This window comes from Cibotium barometz, chromosome 52, assembly GCF_041138505.1.
Source record: "Cibotium barometz isolate CiBa-2024 chromosome 52, ASM4113850v1, whole genome shotgun sequence".
NCBI classification, from domain to species: domain Eukaryota; kingdom Viridiplantae; phylum Streptophyta; class Polypodiopsida; order Cyatheales; family Cibotiaceae; genus Cibotium; species Cibotium barometz.
The window spans coordinates 15,538,444-15,562,239 of record NC_141097.1 but is presented as its reverse complement, the minus strand read 5'-3'; the positions used below and the strand labels follow the sequence as shown (position 1 = coordinate 15,562,239).

Sequence of the window (23,796 nt, the reverse complement as noted above, 5' to 3'; positions counted from 1 at the left end):
ACCATTGTGTTTTTCTCCGTTAAATCTACTTTAAAATGTGCAAAAGCAATGGTAGAGAGCTATTGGTGGCATTTCTCACTAACTTAGGAAAAGGTCCAAGAAGGGACCATGAATTTTGCTTGCTCGGTAGATTATGCACAATGCCACTGAATGAGAGAAGAGGTCTAAGAAGGGTCCCATGAAGGTCCCTTGTTGTTGCTATGCACAATGCCACCAACATGGACAGGTAATGTTTTACCCACAAAACTTAGGTGGCTTTTTTATGAAGTTAAACTCGCCCAAAGCTATTAATACCAGAGCCATAAAAGGAGCTTTACCCAAGAAAAATGGCTCAAGTTGACAGAATGGAAAGGCCAATAAACTCAAAATTTCTTGAAACTACTTGAGTGTAGTTGGTTAGCACATTTAGTAAAATCATGTATCTAGAAAATTTATAATGCTAAAAATTACTAAAATAATATTTATAATGTTAAAAAATACTATAAATAATATTAAATTTATTACCTTTGAGGAGAAATCTGTAAAAAAAAATCACTTAAGTTGATGGAAAGTATACACCATGGACTCTCTCTCTCTCTCTCTCTCTCTCTCTCTCTCTCTCTCTATATATATATATATATATATATATATATATATATATATATATATATATATATATGTAATATTATAGCACGCTTTCAAAGAGAAATTAAGTAAATTTACAAAAAGGGCCTAAATGATGATCGTGAAAATTATGTTTTGTAAACATTTTTGGTGGTTGTTTTATTTTTTAAAATAATAATTTATGTTGAGAGTGTTTCCCTACAGAGAAATTATTTAAGTTGTCTTAATTAAAGATAAATATTTTTTAAATTAAAGTCTCTAGAAGCCATACAAATTGTTTTTCTTAAACAAGACTAATGTTAATTCCTCATTTGAGAAATACGTCATGAATGTTACAGCCGAGTTTTTAAGGTTTGTGGCCCTTAGGAACCTCATAATCAAAGACATTCAATTGGGGGCTTGCTAGCTGGAAGTTTAAATGGGGTCTTCTCTGGAAAGTGGACATTCTAATGAGGATGAAGATGTTTTTGTGGAAAGTTATTATGACTGCTCCGCCCTTAGGGATCAAGCTGGTCAAAAGGAATTTTACTTTTGGTGTGTGTCCTAGGTGTAGATATGCCTTTAAAGATGGGTTTCATGCCTTTTAGAGCTCTCCTGCCCATTAGGGATTTCTAGGGAAAGACAAACATGTGGATAGCTAATTGGTGGGTGTGAGAATGACCTTGCCTATGTGGTTATTTGGAAAATATTGGGACTCAAATTCAGAGACTTCATGGGTGCTGGTTGTTATCAGGTTAACAAGCTTGTTGGAATAAATGGTTATCTAGGAATATCATAGTGTTTAATGTTAAAGGTAGTCAAGGGCTATTTTTGTTAAATGTAAATATACCTGCATCTCTAATTGCTAGGCTATGTATTATGCCAATGGGTGCAATGCTAATGTTCTTAAAGTACTTCAAATAATACGTAGATAAGGGAGGATTAAGTGAATCTATGGGGACTTTTGATAATGATATTGAGATGTTAGTGCATACTTCTAAAGGGTCTAACCATTATTACTATTTGATACAGAGGTACAACTCAAAGAGCTGTGGAGGATAGAAGGAGCTGGTTGATGACAAGCAGAACTTTTCCTAAGAGAGCCTTGATTTTTGTCATTAAAGAGTTGGGTTTTCAGTTAGATTAACTTTCCTGCTGTGTGGTCGTCGCAGCTTGTATATTTTAGGGGTTGAACTGCTGGGAGTTTGTGCTGTACTCAGTTTTATTTCTATAAATAAATAAATAAATTATATATATATATATATATATATATATTACAACCCCCCTAAAAAGGAACCTCATAATCAACTTATATTCCATGCATTTAGGCAAGTTCTTGGCCATGGGAGAAAGGCCTTTAAACATTTATATCCCTTTGTTAAGCAATAATCACATATTGCAGAAGGACAAGAATTTCACAGCGACTCACGAGTGTAGTGAAAGGGAATAGAACCCAAATTCAGGGCCGACTGGAAAAAAAATATGGGGCAGGGTGGGACTTGCCTAAGGTGTGTGGGGTTGTTGAGAGAGAGAGAGAGGAAAATGCTATTTTATAATTATATATATATATATATATATATATAGAGAGAGAGAGAGAGAGAGAGAGAGAGAGAGAGAGAGGGCCTCAAAAACACACTATTATTGATGGCATTGGCATGTTTTATCTTTGTGGTCCACCACCTTATACTAACAGGACTACAATAAGGCTTCTTGGATAGAAACTGTTCAGGCAGAAGCTAGCAAAACCACTATGGCTGCGTTAGTCCCTGGAGGAGCAGCAGCATCAGCATCAGCATCAGCATCATCTGTGCATCCTGCCCTCACACCTTCCTTCCGCCGGGGTTATAGGACCCTTGTTGTCCGCTCGAATGGCTCCGCCCTCTCCACCCCCGCAGACCCCGCAGTGCCCGAGGCCATGGACACCAAGGCCTTTAGAAGAAACCTCACCAAAAACGAGAACTACAACAGAACCGGATTTGGGCACAAAAAGGAGATGCTTGAGCTCATCAGCCAAGAATATACAAGTACTCTCTTTACCTATGTATGATGTCCTGTGTATTTATGTATGTATGTATGTATGATGTCCCATGTATGTATGTATGTATGTGTGTATGTAAGTAGACTCTAGCTTTTCTGTACATTTTCAAATTAACCCGTCCTAGGAACTTATTTTGTACTGTCTAATATATGGGATGCACAAGACTACCTTGTGTGCTCATCTGTAGCGTGCACGCACGTGCTGTGGGATGCATTTACGGCTAGTTAGTTATGCATACGGTTGGTTGGTTGGTTGTTTAAGAAGATAATTGTGTTAGTTACCTTCGATGGTTCACTGGGTGAGCTGCATTATCCCCTATGCTTCAGTGGGTGAGTTCCATTTTCCAGTGGGGAGTTGCAGGTCTCAGGTTCAGTTTGACTACATGCTTTCCTCTCTGGCTTGTCCAATAAAGTTGCACGTCTCTGTCTAGACGAACTGTGCCGACAGGGATCAGGGCATCTAGCGTATGTGTTGGATGGAAGGGGTTGATGTTGTGAAGCTTTATGAGTAGCCTCTCTCAAAGTTAAGATCGTACCACTTAGGCAGTTACATGAACTGTCCATCCGATAAATGTTGATTCAAAATCACTTGTTCATACACTGGTTGCAGGCAACATTGTCAAGAAGCTTAGGGAAAATAACTATGAGTACATATGGGGCAATGTTACTGTGAAGCTTGCCGAAGCATTTGGCTTTTGCTGGGGTGTTGAGCGTGCTGTTCAAATAGCTTATGAAGCTAGGAAGCAGTTCCCGGTGGAACGCATCTGGATAACAAACGAGATGATTCACAACCCCACAGTGAATAAGGTAAAGATCAAACCTGTGAATAGGTGCTTTCTTTACCTCTCTTCCCTGTAAGTTTGAGATTAGTCTGGTGCATCTATAATGATATGAGCCTTTTGCGGTTTATAATTGAGATTCTAAAGCTGGTGACAGAGGTTGAAGGAGATGAAGGTTGAACTTCTACCTGTAACAAAGGAAGGTAAAGATTTCGATGTGGTTAGTGAAGGGGATGTAGTCATCTTGCCAGCTTTTGGAGCAGCCGTTGAAGAGATGCAGACATTGATAGACAAGAAAGTCCAGATTGTGGACACCACCTGTCCATGGGTCTCTAAGGTATCACCATCCTCCTCCGAGTTTGAACTCTGAGGTATCCCCGTCCTCCTTTGTGTTTGACATGGTAAGCTGTGTGCAACTGACTATGTGTGCCTTGAATTGGAAGGACTGTACAGGTATGGAATACAGTTGAGAAGCATAAGAAATCACTGTATACATCAGTCATTCATGGAAAGTATGCACATGAGGAAACCATTGCAACAGCTTCTTTTGCAGCAAAATACATCATTGTCAAGAATATTAAGGAGGTACTTTCTCAAACAAATGTGCTCTTGGAATCATATGTTCTAAATTGTGCCATGGCCATTGCCAAAGGTATGTATGTAAGGTCTTTTGATTTTGATCTACCTTCAACAGGCCATGTATGTGTGTGACTACATATTGGGAGGAAAGCTGAATGGTGAAAGCGGATCAAGGGAAGAGTTACTTGAGGTTAGCATTAAATTTATGTATACTGCTCCTACTCAACTGTGTTTTGAAGCTTAAGATTATGCACTAAAGTGAGCGTTTGTCTTCGGCAGAAATTCAAATTTGCAGTTTCCAAGGGCTTTGATCCTGATGTTGACCTTTTGAGAGTTGGCATTGCCAATCAAACCACCATGCTAAAAGGAGAGACTGAGGAAATAGGTGGGTCATTCAAGGATTGGCTGCCTGCTTTTTTGATACTGAAGCAGCACTGGCCGGTAGAGAGATCTATTATTTGGTCTTCATTCATAACCTGGCCAAGTTTTATATTCCTATAATATGCAGGAAAGCTGTTTGAGAGGACAATGATGCAAAAGTATGGTATCGAGAATATCAATGAGCATTTCATGAGTTTCAATACCATATGTGATGCCACTCAGGTAGTGTAAATCATCCTCTTGGTAAACTCCTCCTACAGACAAATCCTGCCACTGGACAAGCAAGCGAGTCCCCCTTGCCCATGAGGGACGGGCTGGTGAGAGCTCCTTTTTCCACAGGCGAGGGATCACGTCTGGAAACCCTCTGATATATTTGTTGGGTTTTGTTTTTGTTGATATCTCTGGTGGTGGTGTCCTTGTACAATCAGGAAAGGCAAGATGCCATGTACGAGCTGGTGAAGCAAAAGCTTGACCTTATCTTGATAATTGGTGGCTGGAACTCTAGTAATACATCTCATCTGCAAGAGATTGCTGAGCTTAGTGGGACCCCATCTTACTGGATTGACAGTGAGGACAGGATTGGCCCTGGGAATTTTATCGCGTACAAGCTCTCTGTAAGTTTTGGATTTATCTACTTCTCATTCGTAAATCTAATCACACAGAGCCTAATTTCCATTTAGCAGTGGTGCTCACAAAGGGTGCATTTTTCTTCTTCTTGGGAACACAAAGGGTGTATTTTTATGCAAGCTTAATCTTTGTGGTGCTGTTGACTACGTGTCCACTGAATGCAGCATGGTGAATATGTCGAGAAAAAAGACTGGTTGCCAAATGGGCAGATTATCATTGGTGTCTCATCAGGGGCATCTACGCCTGACAAGGTAATCAAGTTTCTCAGTATTTTGTAGCTTTGCAGAGTGATAAAATTGCAGTGCTTATGCATCTGGAAGTCTTTATCTAGATTAGATTAAACATAGCTTAATGGCTGTGTTATTTTGAAAAGGATGTTCCTTTGAGAAGGATGTTCCCTTGAGAAGTAAAAGAGGGTCAAGCAACAGGTCAACGCATTGGGTTGCGGGAACAATAGGTCTTTAGCATGCCTTGCCATTGCAGCTTTGGGTTATATATTTTCTTCCCAGAATGCGTGTTAGATACTCTTCTTAATCAAACTATGGATGGTCTGTCATGGGGTGTTACATCCCGAGGCACAGCTAACCCAGCGTTAGGTTAACTGGGGGATGGGATTAGACATCTAAACGGGGAGGTTAGGAGTTATTAGAGGCTTGGGCTATTTATGGCACCTATGTATTAGGTGGCCTATATAAGTGAGTTATTGAAGTCAGTTTGAGAGAGAGTTCCTCATACCTAGACTCTTGGCCCTACCGAGACTACTTGCTGTGTTAACATCAGAGGGGTGTGTCCAGTGTTACATAGAAACGTTTTTCATACCTCTTGGAAATGTAGGGAACGTTTCGCCTCGTATGAAACACGTTTTTTTTTTCCAGCCCGATTTTAATAATGCCCTGGAGACCATGTTGCTTTCCTTTCGTACGTTTTTCCATGTGCGTTTTCCAGAGGTGGTTCCCTGCACGTTTCTCAATGATGTGTAAACCAGCTGGCCAATGATAGTGTGCCTGTGATTGGCCCGTGTGCTCCTTGGTGTCCTTTTGCCCTTTGGAGGTCTATTCAAGGGGTAATTTTCTTTTGTGCTTTATGTACATTTTCTCTGTAGAGCTCATAAAGAAGCACGTTTTTTACTCTGTGCTCAACATTTCTTGCATATCTTCCTTCCCTTGCTCTATGGAGGCCTAAGGCTACTTGCCTCGGGTAATATAGGGTGAATTTGGAGCGTTTTTACAAGGACCAAGACTTCTTTGATATTAGAAAATGAGATTTCTTTATGTTCTATGTCGCACGCTATCTCAAGCAAATCTGCCATCTGCAAACACTATGCAAGGTGGCTTTCCAACAGTGATGGCCACTTTCTACCCGCTCTCCAAGTCCCGAACAACCCAAGAATTCTCCAACAAGCACCAAAAAACAACAAACCCTCGAGCTCTCACTGTCTCCAAGCTTCAAGACACCTGGGACTCTAATACCATGTCGGAATGCACAACAGAAAATGAGACAATTGTTGTGAGAAAGGAAACGCAGAAGTATAAAGAGAGAGAAGTTGTATAAACTATATACAATCAAGATCCAATACAAATGGAAGTGGGGAAGCAAGGGTGGTATTTATACCACCCTATGGTGCTGGTCGACCAGCCCAAAAACAGCCGACAGGCTGTAGACATGTCCACGATTGGAATAAAACCAGTCGGCCAACACAACATGGTAGTTGGCCAGGAGAAAAACAGGTCGGCTAGGACCGGATCAGTCGGCCAACAGAGGAAGTTCCCCACGACAAGCAAAAACTGGGAAAACAATGGAAAAGTGAGGAAAAAATGGAGACTACTCCTAACTTGGGCGGGCACACCCACAACAAAGGCCCTCACTCCCTACTGAGTAATATGGTAGGGACAGGAGATGACTGCTAACAGACTAGTGGGTAGATGACTTAGGGGAAGACTGTGTCAGAATATGCAGTGGAGATGAAGACAAAATCTGAAAACTCAAGAGCAAGTGCACTGCAGAAAAACACAGCAATAGAGAAGGAGAGAGAGAGGCGTGCAACTCTGCTATATATACACAAGAAAATCCCGGAAACTGAATACAACATGTGTGGGGGCAAGGGGCCATTTTATATGGCCCCTATGATCCAGTCGGCCAATAGTAAGGACAGCCGACAGCATCAAAAGACACCCGACTTGCTGAAAATCCCAGTCGGCCAGCTCCTGTCAGTTGGCCAGCACACGTGTGAAGTCGGCTAGCCACAGAGAGAGACGAGGAGCAGCAAGAGCAGTCAGCCATCACCTGGATCAATCCCAAAACCACAGGACAGCCTCCCACACCTGGTAAAAATAGGGAAAAAATATGGAGAGTGGGGAAAAATGAGAAAACACCTAAATCGGGCGGGCACGCCCACAACAGAGCCCCTGGTGTAAATATACAGATAGGAGATGACTGCTAACACCCCCTCTCAGCTCCTGGATGTGGAACCAACCCCAAGGAGCTGGAGTGCCGTCGGAGCATAGCCTGAGATAGAGACTTTGTGAAGAGGTCCACCGCACTGTCCTCTGTGGAACAGAACTCATCAGCAACGATCTTTTCAAGAACAAAATGCCTCTGGATGACCGTGGGTTCCTCCAGTGGAAACCCAATCTTGCCAAGTAACCTCTATAGCCTCACCACCTCGCAAGCAGCACCACAAGCAGCTCGGTACTCTGCCTCTGTCGACGACAAGGCAATAGATGGTTGCCTCTTACTGCTCCATAAAACTGCTCCTGAGCAAAGGGAAAAATTGTAGCCTGATGTCAAGGTCCTCGTGTCTGGCTCTCCTTCCCAATCTGAGTCACTTCGACCGTGGAGTTTGACTCCATCCATCAATCCTCCTCCTGTGTAAAAGAGTCCAAGATCCTTCGCATGCTGCAGATACCACAAAATACGCAATCCTACCTCCCAAAGAGTCCTCTGCAAACATGAGCTCAACTTCCTCATCAGGAAGCTCTCGTCCAATGTGGTATGCATCAACCAAATCAATGAACCATTCTGCTTCCGAGTCAAGGAGACATCATACTGCTCACAAGGATCAACACCTATTACGGTGAGATGCCAAGTCCTAGAAACCTGCTGAAGATCACTCAAGGCCTTCGAAAACCCGTAACCAACCCCCTCTGAATCTGGAACCACAAAGCCTAGAGAATTTGCAACATCCACCTCCTTCTGGAAGTAATCAATTGTCACCTGCCTGGCCTTCCGATAGGTCCCCGTGGAAAGAACTTCCTCATCTACAAGAGTTTCTTTGTCCCGGATACTACGAGACATCAAAGCATAAGTTACTTGTAAAGTTTCCTCTGACTGACGAGCACAAGAACTATCAACATCTGTATTGGAAAGTTCCTGCCAACTGCTGCCATCATTTGGCAAGCCATCCACCATCTGGTCCTAGAAAGCCTGCATCTGCAGCGTATCCACACTGAAGCGGCCATTACCAGACTCCACTAATCACATGGGCGATACCCTGTTATAGAGAGAAGCCAAATGCTGCCATATACCTCTGGCCAGCATCATATGCTTGATATGATTGATTCCCTGCGGTGTGCAGTTGAGGAAAATGAAAGAACGGACCCTGGCATTGACACGATCCCACAATTGTGCCTGTGTCTCGCGTTCCTTTCGAATCGAGGGTAACTCCCCTTTTTCTAACTCCGGCCATGGAACCCCAACAACAATGAAATCAGTAAGGTCGTAAGACTCCAAAACAGATTCCATCATTACCTTCCATATGCCGTAGTTGTTCCCGTCCAACGGACGGTCCCTTGGGAACGTGGGGAGTGTCGGGATCTTCACATGCTTCTCAGCCATCTCAAGCAAATCTGCCATTGCGGGAGTGTAACTGAAAACGGTGGGTGGGTGGGAAAAAGGAAGAACTTAAACCTGCAAGTGGCTGTCCAGCGAATCAGCCCGCCTTCCTCTTGCTTCTCCTCTTCCCGTACGGTCCAAAATAGTCCACCAATCAGCAACAAAACAGCCCCCCTCTTGCTCACACAGTTTCCAAGATTTATCAAGAGCCTAGAGCTCTAATACCATGTCAGAATATGCAGCGGAGATGAAGACAAAATCTGAAAACTCAAGAGCAAGTGCACTACAGAAAAACACATCAATAGAGAAGGAGAGAGAGAGGCATGTAACTCTGCTATATATACACAAGAAAATCCCGGAAATTGAATACAACATGTGTGGGGGCAAGGGGCCATTTTATATGGCCCCTATGATCCAATCGGCCAGTAGTAAGGACAGCTGACAGCATCAAAAGACACCCGACTTGCTGAAAATCCCAGTCGGCCAGCTCCTGTCAGTCGGCCAGCACACGTGTGAAGTCAGCCAGCCACCACAGAGAGAGACGGGGAGCAGCAAGAGCAGTCGGCCATCACCTGGATCAATCCCAGAACCACAGTACAGCCTCCCACACCTGGTAAAAATAGGGAAAAAAAATGGAGAGGGGAAAAATGAGAAAACACCTAAATCGGGCGGGCACACCCACAACAGAGGCCGTGGTGTAAACATACAAACCGGAGATGACTGCTAATAGACTGTACCTACTTGGGGTTACCTCCGTTCAGCATCAACTCTTGATTCTGAGTGAGGGTCAGTGCTCGTGCGTAAGTCTGAGGCTCGAAATTCCTCATTGGGTACCTAATGGTGGTGTCTAAACCTCGGATGAGCTGCTTGAGCTTATCTTCTTCCGATATGCCCAATTGTTGGGCCATTGTAATGACCTTGTTGAAATTGGCCAAAATAGAGGAACCACCCTGAGTGAGTTTGTAAAACTCATCCTCAAGATTGGTCATGTACTATGGTGGAAGAAAACGGGCTTTCAGGTCAACCATGAAGGTGTTCCAATGAAAACAGAATTGGCCTGTGAGATGGGGTCTGTGTGAAGTTGAGACCAATGCTGCCACCAAGTAATGGCTTCCCCAATGAGTTGGGGAGCTGCTACATGGACTTTGTCTTGTGGATTTGTAATTTTAGCTTTAAAAAATGTGCTTCAAATTGATGAATAAATTGAGTAATTGCAACATGATCACACTTACCATCATACTAGAGGTTCGTATGACGGTGGTGGTAGGGGAGGTGGAGGACAAGGAATTCAAAGCCTGCTGAGGAAGAGCCGCTAGAATTTGTGCCATCGTTTGCTGATGCTGGATTTGCACAGCCTCCCAATCGAGTCTTTGCTGGAACTCTCGGTCGGCCTTCTCTCTGTGACGTTGGTCTTCCTCATACTTGCATGTGGCTTCCCTATCCCTTTGTTCCTCCGCACGTCTCAATTCTTTTTCTTCTTCTGCTTTTTTTTTTTTGGCTTCTTTATCTTTTCTTCTTTGTTCGTCACGTTGGTCTTCATTTTTTCTTCTTTGTTCCTCCATATGTGGGCTTCTCTTTTTCGGCGGCAAGCTACATCTTCAGAGAATTTATTTGCTCTATCATTATTCCCAAGAGCTCTTCTATGCTAGCGTTTTTTCTATTTGGAAGCTTTGTGCCTCCATCTCTTCTTGTTGGCTTTCTTCGTGATGTGATGTCTCTCTCGACATGGTGGAGGCCTGGGTTTCTTTTCCGGACCGCAGTTTTACCATCCACCGGATGCTCTCACTTTTTTAGATAGCCGAGTTGGGTTACTAGCTTGATGCTCTGATACCAATGTTACATGCACTGAGCTTGATCATGATAACGCACAACAGAGCCTGCTTTTTCCTTTACGTGGTGAGAATCTTTAGCATCAACTTTAGAGAGAGAGAGAGAGAGAGAGAGAGAGAGAGAGAGAGAGAGAGAGAGGAGAATGAGAATGTAGAAGACGACACAATATTGGGTCTCAATACCCACTGAAGGGCCCCCCCTACAAGCACGAGTATTTATTCTTTGGAAAAATGTTGTACAATGCTAAGTACAAGTGAAATGAATGCCCAACGGAAGGACGAGGAAGACCATACGTCGGCTGAGTATCCACCTAGTCCGAGACTCTGCTGAAGACTCTTCTGGCCACTGATGCAAGTCCAAATAGCTGTAGGACTGCACATATGCTGGCTGAATGTGAAGAGGATAGCTCCCTTGTAGCCTGGAGTCAACTGGATCTTGTCTAGCTTCTGCACTTTATGCAGAATACCTGAATGGATTTGTGTGGGACTAAGGCCATGTTTATATATGTCCTTCTGGCTACAGTTGACTGCTGCAAATGGACAGTCGGCCTACATAAATGTCTCCCACGACTAGCTAATGCCAGTGGACTGGTGTAGATTCCCGTCGGTTGCTAAAATTGCCCACGACTGCACAAAATGCTAGCTGGCTACATGAAATGCCAGTCGGCTACACTATTTCCTGTCAGCTGCACAGTGGGAACATGCATTGGATGCCACAGGACCATGCCACTTTCTAATACGCGATGGTTGGCTTTTCTACAAAGGCCGACTGTGTGTCATGAAGTCGTTCAGGGCAGCCCTTCTCCATGATGCCCATGACGCCATTACAGGTGGTCATAGGGGCATGAATTCGACTCTAGAGAAATTGGAACGGCAATATTATTGGCCAAAGATGAGGCGAGATGTGTTTACATATGTACAACGCTGTGATATTTGTCAAAAGGTGAAAGGACCTCGTGGAAAGAAGATAGGTTTGCTACAGCCCTTGCCAATTCCTGAGGGTCCTTTCCAAGATATTTCGATGGACTTTGTCACGAATCTACCTCCCAGTCCGAGTAAGCGTAATACGCAGTGCTTAACTATTGTTGATAGATTTAGCAAATTTGTTATGCTTATTCCTTGCAGGGCCAATGTGACCGTCAAGGATGTTGCCCAGTTGTTCATTCGGCATTGGTACCTGATTGGCGGGATTCCTAGGACCATAGTGTCAGATCGAGATGCCAAGTTTACCAGTCATTTTTGGTGGACTAAGGGCTCACAATGGGGTCACGACGTACGACAAATAATCCTAAATCTATATGAATGCTGCATTGATGATCATGCGAGTGTGTCACTGTGTACCCCAGTGCAAGGCGCACGTGACAATATGGGTGAAGAGTGTTGGTCGCCACCTACATAAGCTGTCAACCAGCAGTGGACCTGAAATAATGGAATTAAATCCCATTTAATGCTACATTTAGCCTTAGATGCTGCCCACTTTGTTGCCATGAAATCTATCGCCTGTTCCCTTGGAGCTCTACTAGCTGCCGACTGGGTCTTTATGGCTACCAACAAGTCTCCAATGCCCCTTACATGCTGTCAATGCTAATGGTAATGTTGTTGATGATGATGATGTTGGCTCTAATGTTGTTGATGAAGATGATGATGTAGATGATGATGATGCCAAATTGTCACTGTGCAACCCAAAGGGTGTGCACATGACATTCCCTTCTACTAAATTTGTTGCTAAGGTGGAGACCTTGCAACACTTTGATTCCGATAACTGATTCCAACTCCACTGATGCCACTGACACCCTACTTCTTCTCCTGCAGGGATTGGGCCTTATGTAGAAGCAAGTGAGGAATACCTAAACCAAGAGTCCTGAACTGCGGAAATTTGTCTAGCGATGCGGCCTAAAACTGCTTGGAAAACTCAACACACCACTGACTGGCCTGTTGAAACCTTTCGCACACCATCTCCGGAAAGCATGATACCAATGTTGCATTGTCACATGCACTTTGCACCATAGTGCATGCTGACAAGATGGCTCATCATCGGTGCGTCATTATACATTAGTAGGACCCTTTAGGATATGATTTTGTCGTATGCCGTGGCCCTATTGTAAGCCCCAGTCCGGGATATGTCAGGCACGAGCTACATGGTCTTTTCTCAGCCATAGAGTGTTCAGTCAGTCCGTCAAGTCCCTTAACCCACTTGAAGAGAATCATTCATGCATGTAGAAGTCAGTCTAGAAGCCTTAGGGTTTGCATTAGGTCATGGTATGCATTGCATATCATTCATCTCATGTGCATATCCTTCCATTAGCATCTCTATCCCCTTTAGCCATAGCATTATAGCCTAGTCGGCAACATTATAAACATTATATCCAGCATATATATCCTATTTACCCAATCATGTTGCACTAGGAAGCCAGCTGACCTGCCCTTGAGCAAGCCAACTAGCTCCATTCTTTCATATAAATACCTAGCAATTTCGGCATTCATTGATTCATCAAAGCATTCAAGCATTCATCAATCAAATCAGCAAGCGAACAACATCCAGGCTGAAGCGCATCATCCTTCTACTCATCCCTGCAAAAAACGCAGCACGTCTCAGCCTGCATAATCAGCATCTCATCGTTTTCTTCTCCATCCTCCCAGGTGAAGGAAAACGCATGCATAAACAGTCCCTCAGAGCCATAGAACAGTCCTCCAATTCAGTCCCTTCTCTCAGCCTCAGATTGCAGTCCTACAGTCCCTTGGAAGAGTGCATTGGCATCGAGATTGGTCATCATTGGTGCTTCTACAGCAATGTGCAATCAGCCTTGCTCTTCGTCTTCTGAAGGTCTTGCATTTGGCTCATCTACAGTCTCAAAGTCAGTCCTGCAGTCATTCTCTTCAAAGAAATAAAGCAAATACTCCTAGCAATAGGAGGGGGCCCTTCAGTGGGTAATTGGGACCCAATATGGTGTGTGCAGATCTCTATCTTTCCCTCTCTCTCTCTCTCTCTCTTAAAGTTTCAAGTGATAAAGTGGATTGCTATAGACTCACGAAACTCAGGATATAGAAGCCAGTGTGAGACTTTGTGTGACAGCCTACATTATCCTTTCATCTACGCATAATCCGCTGCATGTTACATGCATGCATGGAAGCCTTGCTGTATTGATCCACAACCCTAAGCCTGATGAAGAACAAGATGCTGATTAAACATGATTAAGACAGAGGAGAGAAGAAGAGAGAGGTCGTGTCAGGGTTTTTCTTTGTATTTATATGGTACAAAAAGGATGTTGAATATATGTACATGGCTGAGGCCCTTGGTCAGCCCCAAAGGGGTTGACCTCTGGCCCTACATATGCTCTATTGACTTTTGGGAATGCTTGACTAATGAAATGACTGAATGAATTATGACTTGTTGCTTTTATATGTGATAGAGATGCTGGTCGGCCAACATATGCTGCTGTCGGCCAGCTTTGGACAAATATTTAAGGATTTAATCCCAATAAATGTTATGCTTTTCTACCCACAGTGCTTACACTCTTCTGATGCTAGGCCGCTTGCTAGCGGAGTGTCTCCTGGTTGTTGCCGACTGTGATCTGAAGGCTGCTAACAAGACTCTCAAGCCCTCCAATGCTTTTGATGATGGTGATACTAATGATGATGATGATGATGTTGCTGATTCTGATGCTAATGCTTATGATGCTTCTGATGAAGATGATGCTGTGGCTAATGCTGATGATGACACTTGATGATGACCTACATGCTGTCCTAACTAATGATTAATCAGGGATTAAGATTATTCATGTCGAGGATTAGCCATGGCACGGGCGTACACGAGAAAACTTGATGATGGGGTGGACACTCTGTCATCCTTCCTCCCTGGACTACTGACTTTGACCTGGCTTTGACCTTCTACTTTAACTTTGATTCTTTTTGTCTGGAAACCTTCCACTTATGTTCTCCACTTCCAAGTCTTGTTGAAGAAAAGACCATTTGTTTCACTATCATCCCCATGCCTGCTATCCCTTACCCTTAACACAGCGGTGGGTTGCCTACGAGAACTGATCATGCCTGTTGCTAGGCCTTTGGAACTAATCTGAGACCTTAATGACGTACTGGTTATGCGTACATACCCTCAGAGAATGCTTCCTCTAGCTTCACTTGTTGCAAACCACTCCATCTGCTACCCTGCTGCATTCTTCTGATGGAACTGTGCACCTTCCTTGGGACTATGCTTAGTGGACTGAGCCTGAATGCTCTGATACCAATGTTACATGATGAGGGTTGATCGTGGTAATCATAGCATTAATTAACTTAATTACTGTAGAGATGAATTTAGATGAATGCAATGCAACTATAGTAATGAATCCCATCTTGTTCTGAAGATACCATATGCTCTGGCCTGCATCGAGGCTAGTTACCCTAGATGCTCTGATTTCAATGTTACATGATGAGGGTTAATCGTAGTAATCACAACCTTAATTAACTTAATTACTGTAGAGATGAATTTAGATGAATGCAATGCAACTGTATTAATGATGCAAATGATTACAACTGAGATGAGATTTGTGAACGGATGTATGATGCCGATGTCGATACTGATGTTGACTTCATGCTGAATCTGCTAAATTTTTTACTTGATCAACTTCTGATCTAATGAATGAACTTGATGATTGCTGATTTATGACTTGATGTTTATATATGGGTGAAGGATGCTAGTCAGCCAGCTACAGAAGCTGTCAGCCAGCAGTGGACCTGAAATAATGGAATTAAATCCCCTCTAATGCTGCATTTAGCCTTAGATGTTGCCACTTTCCTGCAATGAAATCTATCGCCTGCTGCCTTAGATCTCTGCTAGCTGCCAACTGGGTCTTTATGGCTGCCGACAGGTCTCCAATGCCCTTTCCATGCTGTCAATGCTGATGGTGATGATGTTGATGATGATGCTGCTCATGAAGATGATGATGTAGATGATGATGATGCCAGCTTGTCACCGTGCAACCAGAAGGGTGTGCACATGACGTTTGCATCATGAGAAAAAGTGGCGGCTCCATTACCACCACAAGGCTCGTCATGGCCTTAGCGGACATCTTGCCACTTGCGGACACCTTACTGCATGCTCTCCTTTCTTGGGCACCACACCAACACGACGGTCCCATACCCGCCGGATCAAGTTTCTTAAGATAAGCAATCCCAGCCCCATAACCGGTCGCTCTGTGACTACATGTGTGGCCCCTTTGTTTGCATCTTTCTGACCTTGTCGTGGCATTCCTAGCCCACGATCCCAATCTTGGGTGCTATCGGTCCGTAATGTGCCACTTCATCTTCATTGCATGCCTTCACTGTCTTGCATCAAAGCGTCACCTTCCATGCTGGTTACTCTGTGAGATCCTGAGCCCTTTGTTCTTCTTGTTCAAAGTGTTGTCATCCCCACCAGGACCAAGTTGCATGATGTTAGACATCATCCCCTTGCTGCTAGCAACCTGTGTGGTGTCCTATTTTAGCCTTTAGGGCTGACCATGTTAGCTGGAGGGGCTGGTCACCCCTCACATCTTTTTCCATATTTTATCCCCATTTTATGGAGTCTTGGGCATTTATCCCTAGTCGTGAGCTAGTCGGCAACCTCTACATGGGCATATATATAGCCGGGCATACCCTCCCTCATTTTTATTGCTTAGCATTGTTTGCCGCAGTGTTTCCTCTCCATCTCTCTCTCTCATGGTATCAAAGCGCTAGTGACATGCAGCGTTGGATGCTCCCTCCTACGTTTTTTTTCTTCTCAGATTTACTGCTGGTCGGCTGGTCACTTCCTAGCTCTTCTCCATTGCAACATGTGGTCTTCCATCACTGGTTTTGACCCCTAACACATATCACATGCAGAGGGCTTTTGTTTGGATTGTGGCTTTGGTGGTAGTTTGGTACTTGAGGAGGACACTGAATTTTTTATTTCAGTCAGCGTTTTGCTGATTTTGGAGCATCTATACCTGTGTTTTGTTCCTGGCCTACAGAGTTACCCAATTTCTTCATGTTCCTTACCTTTTGTTGGCGGTGGAGTGCTGTTTTTTGCTGGACAGCAATGTTTTGGTTGCGTTTTGCTTCCCAAAGGAGTTTTCTACACTCACATCTCCAACGACTTCACTTGAGGATCAGTTTCGGGAGCTGTTTTGTATCTGTGGAGACTTTCTTCTTTCTTCTGTGACAGGAGTTTACAGATTTTGGAGGAGAGCAATGATCTTTTCAGAGATCCTGAGTAGAGTTTATTTTGTTCGAGCCTATGTTCTTTGGAGTGTTTGCAGAGAAAGGAGGGTGTTTTGCCTGTGAGGTGTGATCCTTTCACATAGATCATTTGTTTGTTGTTGATTCTTGGGATCTGATTCTACTTATGGAAGAGTCTTCTGCTATCAATAATGCTCTTGAGGACTTTGTTACCACTGCAGTTTATATTCCTACTTCCCTCCCTCATTGTGAAGAGTCTTACCTCTGTCTCTCTTTGTGATGCTTCTAAGGATGCCGCTCCTCCCTGCCGATTTGATGCGGTGTGTAGGTTTGTTGTTTTGGAGGATGGATTTTTGGACCCGATGGGATGTTTGGATCTGATTCTACTTATGGAAGAATCTTTTGCTACTATCAGTGATGCTCTTGAGGACTTTGTTACCACTGCAGTTTATATTCCTGCTTCCCTTCCTCATTGTGAGGAGTCTACCTCTGCCGCTCGTTGTGATGCTTCTGAGGATGCCCCTCCCCCTGCCAGTTTTGCTTTTGGTTTGATGCGGTGTAAAGGGGGGTTGTTTTGGAGGATGGACTTTTGGACCCGGTGGGATGATTTGGATCTGTGGTTGCTAGCCGTGCCTAGGGCACAGTGGTACTTCCAGAGTTTCTTGGATCCTCTCATAAGGCCGTTAAGTGCAATCTTGTGAGAGAATTCTCAATGCAATCCGTCTCTACATTGTACAAAAAAGAATGTAAAGTTAGAGTCAAAGAGAGAGTAGCATTTGAATATAGATTTAGAAAGAATAGGAGACAAAGATACAAGATTCAAGAACTTACCAAGTTCGGTGTACCAATACCGTATTACTCCCACCAAGACACCGGCTCCAACTATATCTCCTTGAGCAATGCCAAACATATGGCTACCGTTGGGGTAAATGAAAAGCTCATCCTCGAGATTTCTCAAATGCTGTATATCACCTCCCACCAACTTGGTAATGTGCTCAGTCTATCCTAACTCTAGCTCCTCATTGAGATATTTTTCCTCATTCCTCCAAAAGGGATGCAAAATGTGAGCAACAACATGGATTGACCTATGAAACCAATCCCAACGTCGATTCCAGATGTCCTTAATATCTTAACTCTACTTGTGACATACGTAAGAGATCAAGATTTAGGAAGCACCAAGAAAGCTGCAAATCTAGACTCTATACATTTATAAAAGAACTTTTAGGAAGAGAAAGAGTGAAAGACTAAAGTTAAGGCCTAAGGGTGAGCAACTGTTAGGCAACAAGATAGTACATGGGCTATTTTTCACACGAAAAAGAGAATCAGACTCTCCACAGCACAATTGGAGAGACTTTCCTTTTGCCATTGCAATCTGCGATTGCTAGAGCAAAAGGGTCATTCCATTTAGCCTCGCCAAGTGAATCCTGATTTGATTGACATCACGAAGTACAAGGAGATTCCCGACATTCTTCAGGAGGAGAGAGACATCTATTCTATGATCTATGAGCAGATCATGGCTCGATCTCGCACTACACGATCCCATCGAGAGGCTAGTCACAGCCGCACCTCTAGAGGATGAGGCATTTGAGGACTCAGCTGCCAGTAGTGACCATGAGAGTGAGACTGCATAGGCAGAGAATGCATATGAGGATGAGCATGAGGAGGAGGATGAAGTAGATAGCAACTAGCAACATCATTTTATTTAAACTTTGTTATTTAGTTTAGACATGTTACATCATATATTTATGTACTCTTCCTAGCTGCTAGCATCTAGCTTCATTTGCAATTTATGCCATGCATTATGAGTCATGACTCATCACCCACATGGTGATCCTTTTGATTTCTGTTTAGTGATCACTATTGGTGAAGTATGAAGCTTTTTCTTGGTAGTGGATAGTGGCCCAATGATCAATTGTGATTTGTGATATCTTACATGTATTTTGTTTGTTTATTGAAATGAATTCAGTGTGGTCTCTTATAAGTTATGTCATAGGGCTAAATACATATATTTTTTGTATATTCCAAGTTAAAAATATACATATATTTTTTATTTTGTTTGAAACTTTTTTGGACCCATTTCTTACCTTTTAGGAAACGTTTCAAAACATACGAAACCCATTTCATACCTGCCATTTAAAAAACGCCTGGCAACACTGGATGTGTCCTAGTGCTATAGGAGTCGGGACACCATGGCTTTGCACGTGGAGCCAACTCTCTAGATGCTTGTAACCTCCAACTCAGGGGTGAGCCTATGGTTGGGTGGTTAGCTAGATGCCGGTGTCCTTATGTTCCTACAATTGGCTAACTACAAGTGTTTACAGGATATGGTCCTAACATTGGTATCAGAGCCAGCCCTATTGGTGTGAAGTCAAAGGAACTCCGGAAGGAGGAAGGTGTAAGTTCGTTGCCAAAAGTTTCGGCTCTGGCCAAGGGCAGATCCCTGTGACTCCCAAGAACTGTATGGGTGGTATGGGACACGTTGGATGGAAGGGGAAGGGGAAGGCTATGGGAGAAGGTGCTGCTGTTTTGCTTGTCTTTTTGTGAAAAAGATGGCTCTTGATATGTCAAGTTGCTGTTTTTTTTGTGACCAGCAGGTATGTAAGGCTGCTTTTGAGTTCAAGGCATAGGTGTGCTCCGGCTCTAAAACCCTAGTATGCTGTCCCGAGGGTGTACTGGTCTGTGAACAGACTGTACAGAGTGTATGTATGGCCTGAGGGGCTGTACACAGGCCGTACAGGTCCTCAAAAGGGGCTATGTACATGGTGGACTGTAACATGTATGTGCAGGCTATACAGGGGCTGTGAACAACAGCCATGAGAGTTCCCATGAGCCTGGCTGTACTGTACGGATAGGTGCTGCATGTGGCCGTACAGCTGCAACAGGTGGGTATGGTTGCCTGCATGGGTGGCGCTTGGGATGCTTGTGGACTCTGTAGAAGGCGGCCAGTAGAGGGGCAACCAGCCCAATTTGGAAAAAGAAAGGGGAGAAGATGGGTGCACATGGGCTTCCTTCAATTTTGGAGGTTAAAAAAAGCATGTGTGCTAGTGTTACCATTTTGGAACCCCAAAATAGTGTGCTTATGTTGCCCTTTTGGAACCCCAAAAAAAGTGTGCTAGTGTTGCCATTTTGGGGCCACTTCTTGGGGTGTCTTAAAATGGAAAAGGCACATGTGTTAAACTTTTTAGGATGTCTTAAACAAGAAAAGGCACATGTGCAGTGTTGCCACACATTTCTGAAACGGCAGGTATGAAACGGGTTTCGTACGTTTTGAAACGTTTCCTAAAAGGAAAGAAATGGTTCCAAAAAGGTTTCAAACAAAATAGAAAAAATATGTATATTTTTAACTTGGAATATACAAAAAATATATGTATTTAGTCCTATGACATAACTTATAAGAGACCACACTAAATTCATTTCAATAAACAAACAAAATACATGTAAAATATCACAAAACACAATTGATCATTGGGCCACTACCCACTACCAAGAAAAAGATTCATACTTCATCAATAGTGATCACTAAACAGAAATCAAAAGGATCACCACATAGGTGATGAGTCATGACTCATAATGCATGGCATAAATTGCAAATGAAACTAGATGCTGGCAACTAGGCAGTAATAAAAGAGTACATAAATTTATAATGTAACATGTCCAAACTAAATAAGAAAGTTCAAATAAAATGATGCTGCTAGCTGCCATCTACTTCATCCTCCTCCTCATGCTCATCCTCATATGCATTCTCTGCCTATGCAGTCTCACTCTCACGGTCACTACTGGTAGTTGAGTCCTCAAATGCCTCATCCTCTAGAGGTGCGGTTACGGCACTAGTACTAGCCTCTCGATGGGATCGTGTAGTGTGAGATCGAGCCATGATATGCTCATAGATCATAGAATAGATGTCTCTCTCCTCCTGAAGAATGTCGAGAATCTCCTTGCACTTCGCGATGTCAATCAAATCAGGATTCACGTGGCGAGGTTCAATGGGATAACCCTTTTGCTCTAGCAATCGCAAATTGCAATGGCAAAAGCCAAGTCTCTCCAATTGTGCTGTGGAGAGTTTGATTCTCTTTTTCGTGTGAAAAAGAGTCCATGTACTCTGGTTCCTCTCACAAGGCCGTGAAGTGCAATCTTGTGAGAGAATTCTCAATGTCTACACTGTCACCAGGAGGTGAAACTTTTTGCAGTTGTTTTCTTTATTTACATTTCTTTATAAATATATACATTTTTCTTTTCTTTCTCTTTGGTTGCTGTTGTTTTTCCCCGGGATCTCTTGGAAGGGCTTGGGCCATTGCAATGTCAGAATGGGTCAGCCAGTGGGACTTTGGACCAGTGGTTGGCTAAGCCTGAGAACTGCACTGAAAGATGAATGACAGTGTCCAGGACATGGCCATTGAATGAGGGCATAGGCCGGTTTACACTAGTAAGTGGCCGCCACCGAAATGTGAATGTATCTTGAATTCTAAGCAAATTCTAAAGTGACCATAGTGGTCAAAGATGGTTAGGAGACCAGAAGGAATGCAGATGACATCATCCCTAAAATCTAGGAAACTGCTATTTTTGGCAGTGTCGGAATTGAAAAGTCTTCGTGTCAGTTTGTGCAGAATGTCAAGGGGACCAAAAGCTGGCAAAGGACTGTTGTGAGAGTGTGAACTAGTCAGGAGATTTTTAGCTTGGAAGATTGCATGTGGAAAAGGCTTAAAAATGTGCCAAGTGTCAAATTTATGTGCATTTTCCACACTGGGAAGGGGGAAGCGTGGGATTTTGGGCTGAATGAGGCTCATTTGCAGCCATTATGGTGGATTGTTGCAGGTTAAGAGCTATTGTGGTGCACTCCCTTGCCCTGCAACTCATGTATTGAGGGTTGAGCTTGCTCCCCACAGCCTCTCTCTCTCTCTCTCTCTCTCTCTCTCTCTCTCTCTTTCTCTTGCAGACTATGGTAATGCTCTCATCAGATAAAATCAGGTACAGTTGTGTGAATTTCATGCTTATATGCAAAGGCTAGTTGCCTCCTTGAACAGGAACCGGTGTAGTTAGTTTCTACACCAAAGCAGGGACGGAAGAGGGTAATAACCTCTTCAATACAACGCTGTTTCAGCACTGTTTAGGTGCTGTTTTTGGGCTGTTATGTTGCCCGGTTGATGCCAGAATGCAGTAGGACTTTGCTAAAGTCTTCCAGGACAGTACAAGGGTTAATTTGGGCTGAAAACAGAGCTGAAAACAAGTCTGTGCAGAAAATTACAGCAAGCTGAATTGTGATGTTTTGGACTCCATTGGGTAGTCTGATGCCTATGGAAGTGAGCCTGTTAGTTGGGACTCATTCTGAGATGTTATGGAACAGTTTTAGTGCAGTTATGTTGGCAAATTTCTCCCAGAATTTGTAAAACTCAGCTGGTGCAAGTAGAGTGCTCTATTGCACTCGTGCTTTGTATTTTCCAACTTTTTAACAATAAAGAAATACCGCAAGGGGCGCCGGACTTCGGGGCCAATGTGTTGTTGAGCGAGGGAGCGAGGATTCTGTGATTGTGTGTCTGAGTAAGTCCAGGTTATTTGTGAATGAATTACCGCTTTATGTGTCCATAGACCGGTTTTATGGTTCCGTTGCCGGGACAGGGTCCTCTTTTCTGCAAGAGCCCGGACACGGATTGCATTGGGTGAACAAGAGACACACACAGAGAGGTACAGCTGATTACAGGTGAGAAAGATTACGAGATCTTTCTTTGGATACAAGATTTCTTTGAGGGCTCAGTAGACAGTAGACAGCATGGCAGATAAGGGAAAAGGAAACCTCCCGGCAGAAGAGAGTTCCTCTTCTACCCGCCGACACCGTAGAGAGATGACAGGTGCCAAAGTGTCAGCATCTGAGCGGACACAGCCATTGTCACAGCCAGCCATGTCAGTAGAAGAACAGGAACAAGAGGATTTATTTCATGCGCAGCTCCTGAGCATGGTTGGTACTTTTGAACAGCTGGTGAAGAATCCCAGGATGAAGAGATATTTGCAGTCAAGGACAGGGGATTCCCAGGCTGAATCATTTCAGCATGCAGTTGAGAGGGCACAGGAACAAGTGCCAAGGATGCCACAGCATGTAGAGCAGACACCAGCAGTGGCAGCTGATCCAGTGCAGCATGTTACACAGGCACAGGATCAGGCAGTTAATGGTCAGGGCAGTAATGCACAAATGGTTTTGCCGACCATTCCTCCTTTGGTTGCTGCCCAACCTGGTTATTTTGGTGGTGGGTCTATTTTCCAGGCCATGGCTAGACCGCCCACAGCTTTGCCAGGTTTGATGCCAAGAGGGTCACCAGGACTGATGCCTACAAAATTTGTGAACCCTCTTTATGCCAACATAGGTGTGCAGCCTGGACTTCAGACACATTTCAGTCCAGTTTTGATGCCTGTAGCACTTGTTAATGTGGCTGAATTTTCTCAGCCTAGTGGACAAAGGGCAGCAAGGACTGGTGCAGAGAAAGTGCAGAAGGATTTCCCATTCTTACAGTCGCCAGTCTATGATTACTTGACCCCCAAGAGCAGTAAGCAAAAGGATTACAAAGAAGGTGGTCAAGCAGTCAAGTTTGAGACTTTCAGTGGGATGCAGGACAAATTGAAAGCGCTGACTTTCATTCAGCAGTTTGATGCAACATTCACTGGAGGCAACTTCACAGAGCAAATAGAGAAGTACTGCTGTGGTTTGCCCAAAGAGATCAGGGATTACTGTATTAAGACCAATGTTTCCAACATGACTCAACTAATTGAGAATGCAAACATGGCTAATGCACTGCTTCAGGGAGGTTCAGGTGGTTTCAAGAGCACAGTGAAGAAGGAACCTCAAGGCAAAGGACAGAAGAGGCCACTGTATGGCAAGTCATTTGAAGAGAGAAAGGCATTGATGCAAGCTGGGAAATGTTTCATCTGTGAACAGAAAGGGCATATGGCTGCAAAATGTCCACAACAGCCAG

The 23,796-nt window shown here is 43.7% G+C and overlaps 1 protein-coding gene across 1 annotated transcript in view; it reads left to right on the top strand.

Annotated features, from left to right (window-relative positions):
• The first annotated feature begins 2,265 nt into the window (after window positions 1–2,265).
• LOC147608856 (4-hydroxy-3-methylbut-2-enyl diphosphate reductase, chloroplastic-like) overlaps window positions 2,266–23,796 on the top strand; it is a 37,522-nt gene continuing 15,991 nt past the window's right edge. Inside the window, exons 1-9 of the mRNA XM_086788159.1 lie at window positions 2,266–2,606; window positions 3,230–3,426; window positions 3,556–3,735; window positions 3,852–3,983; window positions 4,093–4,167; window positions 4,257–4,362; window positions 4,486–4,580; window positions 4,787–4,972; window positions 5,150–5,236. Coding sequence (XP_086644285.1) covers window positions 2,333–2,606; window positions 3,230–3,426; window positions 3,556–3,735; window positions 3,852–3,983; window positions 4,093–4,167; window positions 4,257–4,362; window positions 4,486–4,580; window positions 4,787–4,972; window positions 5,150–5,236 — 1,332 coding nt within the window. The 5' untranslated portion in view covers window positions 2,266–2,332. The remainder of the gene's footprint in view (window positions 2,607–3,229; window positions 3,427–3,555; window positions 3,736–3,851; window positions 3,984–4,092; window positions 4,168–4,256; window positions 4,363–4,485; window positions 4,581–4,786; window positions 4,973–5,149; window positions 5,237–23,796) is intronic.